The 6,999-nt window shown below is 42.6% G+C and overlaps 1 protein-coding gene across 1 annotated transcript in view; it reads right to left on the bottom strand.

Annotated features, from left to right (window-relative positions):
• Positions 1-6,718, bottom strand: part of LOC124797819 (urocanate hydratase-like) — a 376,388-nt gene extending 369,670 nt beyond the window's left edge. Inside the window, exon 1 of the mRNA XM_047260847.1 lies at positions 6,571-6,718. Within this exon, the coding sequence (XP_047116803.1) occupies positions 6,571-6,717 (147 nt within the window). The 5' untranslated portion in view covers position 6,718. The remainder of the gene's footprint in view (positions 1-6,570) is intronic.
• Positions 6,719-6,999: the final 281 nt, after the last annotated feature.

Consider the following 6,999-nt stretch of genomic DNA (forward strand, 5'->3'; position numbering starts at 1 on the left):
CATCTTGTTGCTTATGTAGGAAAGCTGTTCAGCAGTTACTCTTAGCATTTTTTTCTTCTCCTGCTTGAGGGGACACAGGGCGCCATCTAGAAACCACCTCATGTAGATAGCAAATTTATTTCTCTTACAACATGGAAAGGCAGCTTTTTGGGTGACTTGGAAAGATAACAGCTAGATGGAAGTTTGGAACTCCAGTTCTCAAAATTTCACATTCGGGGAAGCAGTCATCCCGTACATTTAAAAAAATCTACTATATGGGTTGTTAAACCACAGCTTATTAAAATCTTATTCCTTAAACATTGGCGGAAAAATTCCCATTGGTGGGAGAGCACTTGCGTGTACCTTATGCAGAGCAGAGAGGAAATGTAAAATTTTGGGGGAAACCTGGGTGGAGATGGGGAAGAAGACGGATTGGTTCGGGAGACGCGGACGGAAACAGACTTGGCTTGCAGACGCTGCGGGAGCCGCAGCCTGCTATCTCAGGAGTCAACTCATCACACCATCACTGACGAGTTGTTGTTACCAGCAGGTCGCAGAGCATGCAGGCCTTGTCACCTTGAATCGTCCATTCTAATGAGAATAGCTGACGTCGTGAGAGAATTATTATTAGGTGTTTTCGATTCGCTTCTGTTATACATGGTTCGACAATGCCATTCAGTGTTTTGTCTCAGAGTTGAGGGCTTATCCATGACAGAAAGAGTTTAAGCTTCGTATGTAGAGTCTACCCCTTGTTTCCTTGTACGATCGTAGCAATCATTACACACCCAGCCATGATTATGCATTTTTAGAGAATGACCTCTTCAGGTGATAGTCACTCATATCTTATTTATTTGATGCCGGCTTTGTCAAGGCAACCTGATACTCACAAGGAAGCTCTTGAGTGCGAAGTCGCAGGTTCAGTCTTTAGTAACGTTGATTTGAAAGTGTTGTGTTAACAATAGGACAGGAAAAATTTCAGCTGCTAATGACTCACTATACAGGATGTTACAAAAAGGTTCGGCAAAACTTTCCGGAAACATTCCTCACACACAAAGAAAGAAAATATGTTATGTGGACATGTGTCCGGAAACGCTTACTTTCCATGTTAGAGCTCATTTTATTACTTCTCTTCAAATCACATTAATCATGGAATGGAAACACAGCAACAGAACGTACCAGCGTGACTTCAAACACTTTGTTACAGGAAATGTTCAAAATGTCCTCCGTTAGCGAGGATACATGCATCCACCCTCGGTCGCATGGAATCCCTGATGCGCTGATGCAGCCCTGGAGAATGGCGTATTGTATCTCAGCCGTCCACAATACGAGCACGCAGAGTCTCTACATTTGGTACCGGGGTTGCGTAGACAAGAGCTTTCAAATGCCCCCATAAATGAAACTCAAGAGGTTTGAGGTCAGGAGAGCGTGGAGGCCATGGAATTGGTCCGCCTCTACCAATGCATCGGTCACAGAATCTGTTGTTGAGAAGCGTACGAACACTTCGACTGAAATCGTGCATGAACCACATGTTGTGTCGTGCTTGTAAAGGCACATGTTCCAGCAGCACAGGTAGAGTATCCTGTACGAAATCATGATAACGTGCTCCATTGCACGGAAGGTAGAAATACATGGGGCCCAATCAAGACATCACCAACAATGCCTGCCCAAACGTTCACAGAAAATGTGTGTTGATGACGTGATTGCACAATTGCGTGTGGATTCTCGTCAGCCCACACATGTTGATTGTGAAAATTTACAATTTGATCACGTTGGAATGAAGCCTCATCCATAAAGAGAAGATTTGCACTGAAATGAGGATTGACACATTGTTGGATGAACCATTCGCGGAAGTGTACCCGTGGAGGCCAATCAGCTGCTGATAGTGCCTGCACACGCTATACATGGTACGGAAACAACTGGTTCTCCCGTAGCACTCTCCATACAGTGACGTGATCAACGTTACCTTGTACAGCAGCAACTTCTCTGACGCTGACATTAGGGTTATCGTCAACTGCACGAAGAATTGCCTCGTCCATTGCAGGTGTCCTCGTCGTTCTAGGTCTTTCCCAGTCGCGAGTCATAGGCTGGAATGTTCCGTGCTTCGTTCTGGAAATCTGTCTCGATACAAACGTACCACGCCACGGCTATTCTCCCGTGCTAATCCATACATCAAATGGGCATCTGCCAACTCCGCATTTGTAAACATTGCACTGACTGCAAAACCACGTTCGTAATGAAAACTAACCTGTTGATGCTACGTACCGGTGTACTTGATGCTAGTATTGTAGAGCAATGAGTCGCATGTCAACACAAGCACCGAAGTCAACATTACCTTCCTTCAACTGGGCCAACTGGCGGTGAATCGAGGAAGTACAGTACATACTAACGAAACTAAAATGAGCTCTAACATGGAAATTAAGCGTTTCCGGACACATGTCCACATAACATCTTTTCTTTATTTGTGTGTGAGGAATGTTTCCTGAAAGTTTTACCGTACCTTTTTGTGACACCCTGTATACATCAGGAGGGCGACAGAAAAGGATGTCCGGGAGGTGCAGAGATGAACCTTATTTGGGATATATGTATTACACCTCACAAAATTGACATAGAGGACATTTAAGAAATGTTCAAAACAAACCATAAACGTACACCACGAACATTGAATGAAAAATGTTACAACGAATGGGACAATGATTGTTTCAGATCACGAGGAGAGAGACATTTTCTGCTACATCAGCACAAGCTGTAACAGCTACCGATGCAGTAAGGGTCACCGGTGTGGGCTGGGCTTGAACGGGTAAGGTAGGTCAAAGCATCAGGCTGAGTTCGTTGAAATTCGATCTCCCAATCCACCAGCAAATAACAATACAGGTAGTGTGTCACTGCGACGTAAGACAACTGACAGGAGAACGGAAATAGAGGAACCTGTGCATAAAATTTTCACGAGGTAATCACTGTGTTGATACGAGGAATTGAATTGGAAGCAGTTCTGGACAACGGTAGTCAGATTCCGTCATCTTGGATGTAGCGTACTGAGATGTACTGAGAACAATAGTTGGCCAACTCTAGGTTTAAAGAAGACCAAGGTTAAAGGGATAATTGTCGGCAAAAGAATCGACATGAGCCAGCATATTCAGATGGAATTCACCCTCCGGGTTCATAAGTTGGGATGTAATTTGTTGGTGGTAACAAAGATCTTTTGCATAAATTTTTTGAGAAATCAGGAGGTTCTGGTTCTCGTACGTGGTGAGATAGTATTGCTGAAAGACGCGCAAGTACACATCCATTTTGAAGAACAATTAATCGATGAGCAGATCCTGTAAAACTGTTTAAAATGGTGCTTAGAGTGTAACGGGACTAATGCAAGGCTAAAGAGCCTAAAGAGTCCAAGTGTTTCTCCAGCGATCATATTCTGCACATTTTGACAAGAATCTTTTGGGGTACTCAATGACAATCCATCAATGTGGTTTGACTCTTAACGTGGATAATTTCCTGAAAGCCGGGACTGCGTAATTGTCCACCTACATTATGGAAATGTAATTATTATAAACCTGAAGATGCGTCTATACTGACGTGAAAACGGTAGTTGCGAAAAAAGCACCATCATAAAGCTACCTTCTGGAAACACATCATCTTTCTTGACTTTTGAGCTGTTATAATTTTTATGATAATTTAAAGGGTCATGCAGTGTTGAGTGTTGTTACCGTTATTCACGACATCCAACAACTCAATGCCTGCATAATGGAGACAACGCAATATTGATTTACTCGATTTGTGAAGCTGTTTCTCTTTAATAAATCATCCAATTTTTCTGAAATTGTAGTTATTTGTTGGTCTCTACCTTTATATCACACCTGCCCGTTTCCATCACATTCGGATAATTCATTTTTTTTGTCTTAGAGTGTATTTCTGTTTTTTCACCATTCTGCCGCATCTCTTAGCCTTACTGTCCCACTCTTCCCTTGTCTTCTCTAGATTTGATTACTTGTGTGCTGCCACCAGACGTTTCTGTTGTTGCTGTGGTATTCAGTCTGAAAACTGAATTGATGCAGCTCTCCAAGCTAATCTTTCATGGAGACCGCCACGGTCGCAGGTTCGAATCCTGCCTCGGGCATGGATATGTGTGATGTCCTTAGGTTAGTTAGGTTTAACTAGTTCTAAGTTCTAAGTTCTGCGTAGCTACCACATTCCACATCCACTGAACCTGCTTACTCTAGACAGGTTTCGGTCTCCCTCAACAAATTTTACGCTCGTCAATTCACTCAGTTACCAAATTGATTGTTTCGAGATGTCTCAGTAGTGTCCTATCAGCTGATTCCTTCTCTAGGTGAAGCTGTGCCATAAATCTCTTTTCTTCCAATTTAGATCCAGTACCTCGTTATTAGCAATCAGAGCTGCTCAGGTAGCATACAGTATTGCTCTGTAGCGAAGTCTATTCTTTCCTTTCCAAAGATGTTAATGTCAAGGTTTCACTTCTGTGCGAGGTTAGCATACAGATAAATACCTGTTGAGAACAGTTCATAACACTTCAATTATCGTTTGACGTTAGCAAATTTCGATTTTTTGACTGTTGTTAATCTGTATTTTACGTAGTTGTACTCTCTGCTTCTACGTCAATTAGTTTGCTGCCCAAGTGGCATAACTCAACTACAATTCCTTTACCATCACCTGGTTTAAATCGATTACATTACTTTTGTTGATTTTTCTGTTATCATGTCCATTCTCCCATCCGAGAAGAACGTTAAGTTATAATAAATCTAAAAAAAAAGTTAACAAAACTGACCTTATTGAAACAGCATGTTTTGTTTCCGTAACTACTGTTATGACTGTTATTACGTACATCACACGTTCTGTGTACATAACAATATCAATTTTCTAAAGTTATTTGATCAGACGTAGGAGGGCGCCCGGTTGTTTTAATATTGCCGGTTGAAATAAGCGCACAAATAAACAAAAATAAAGTGAGTTAAGGCTAACGAGGATAAATTCTGCACCTCAGGAAAGAGAATTCAACAATAAAAGGACATGAGAAAAGAACTAAAATGAGCCAGTATTACAGAAATAACAGAAGGAAGCCATTCTAGGCATGATACTACATTTGGAAGGGTTTCAATGCGGAACAAAATAAGAACTTGGACACATGAAATGAAAGGAAACCCTAGGAGAAGATGGAAAGGCACTCGAAAAAGGGAAGCAATAATAAAACTGAACAAATGAAGTTGTTACACGACGCCAGTTGATCAACATAAAGATTAAAAAAAACAAGTGATGTAAGTACCTAGATTCAATAGATTTATAATACCATATCAGTCGATACTAGACAGAGCTACATGTAGAAGGTAGATTTTTCTATTCGTCTGCGCCTATAAAAGGTCTGTAGTAATTTGATCAGAAGGAAAAGATATTAAAAAATTCGGAAGGAAAATCTAAATCAACCAGTAAACCTCCGATTCTTTAAAGAATCGAACTCTCAAATATAAAACAGCTTAAAGTGTCTGGTTACTTTACAAATGAGTTGATGTACATTTGAAGCATGCAAGCGAGAATAATTCTGCGAAAAGTTTGAAAATGCGGTTAAAGTTCTTTGGAAGTCGCTAAGCGTTATCATTACGAAACGCTGGGTGAATATAGTTTGGGTAATTTACGATCCCTTTCAGGCAAATGCTAGTTTTTGATGCATCTCGGTGTTTATGACGTCATACCTCCAGTACTACATGTTGTACAATTTTGCAGTTACATTCAGTGATTATATATAATTTTACTGCGCGACATTTTAAGTGAAAACTAGTTGTTGACGCATCTAAATGTATATGACGCCATATCTTCTGAACTATGTGTCATACAACAATGTAATTTGACAGGCACATTCAATGGTATATGTGGATACCGTCTGAAAATTACGTTGCGAATAGAGGCGGTAATAAAGCGTGACGTTCTATTTTATTGCTATAAAATGAAACGTCACGCTTGCTGCTGAAGTTCGACTACGTGGACAGCGATTTTTTCCTTTAACGAAGAAGTTTTGTAAAGGTTTGAAATCGCTAAGTGCGCTCATTCTCAAATACTGAGTGAATGAAGTCGGGGAATCTGTGCGCCTTCCGTTATGCTGCCTCTAGACAAAACACATAGTCTCGAAAAATGGTTCAAATGGCTCTGAGCACTATGGGCCTTAACTTCTGAGGTCATCAGTCGCCTGGAACTTAGAACTAATTAAACCTAACTAACCTAAGGACAACACACACATCCATGCCCGAGGCAGGATTCGAACCTGCGACTGTAGCAGTCACGCGGTTCCGGACTGAAGCGCCTAGAACCGCTCGGCCACAAGGGCCGACTCACATAGTCTCTAACGGTAATACTTGTTTAAAATTGGTAAGCTTTTAACAGAAGATTATACCTCCTAATGAGTAGCATAAGGCAGCTTTTTAAATTGAATTCAGTCAACAATCACGCGAATTATGGGAAACGAAATTTTTGCTGCCCCTGTAACCCGCTAGATAAACAACCTGCAACTGGCACTCTTTTCTGTGATAGCCGTTTAGTAACAGATGCTCAGACGGAACTAGCTGGACGCGGGAGCGTCATACTCACCCTCTTCTGGTCGGTGGTGAGGCGGTGCGTGCGCACGGGGGCGTGCGGCACGGCGGGGTCCCTGCCGAGCGGGGGCGGCGGGGGCGGCAGCGGGATGCCGGCGGCCAGCACGCGCAGGTCGGTCTCGCACTCGCTTTCCGGAGCCATGGCCAGCGTCGCACTGCCACCAGGCGCAGCGGGATCCACGCAGCAGACACAGCCGCCGCTGGAACCTGTTCCCCGGCGACTGCCGCAGATAAATCCTCTTGTTTACAGCCGGCACCCCGCTCTCCGGTAAACACAGCCACGTGGCGTGGCCTTGGCGAAACTTCTAGGTGTTTACAGCTGTCAAATGAAACCTGGAGAAAGACTACGAATACTTATTTTATTATTCATTGCTGCTAAGAAACTGAACCTGCCGTCTCGTTACCTACAGCAGGTTGCATAACA

Source organism: Schistocerca piceifrons, chromosome 5 (genome assembly GCF_021461385.2).
Source record: "Schistocerca piceifrons isolate TAMUIC-IGC-003096 chromosome 5, iqSchPice1.1, whole genome shotgun sequence".
Lineage (NCBI taxonomy): Eukaryota > Metazoa > Arthropoda > Insecta > Orthoptera > Acrididae > Schistocerca > Schistocerca piceifrons.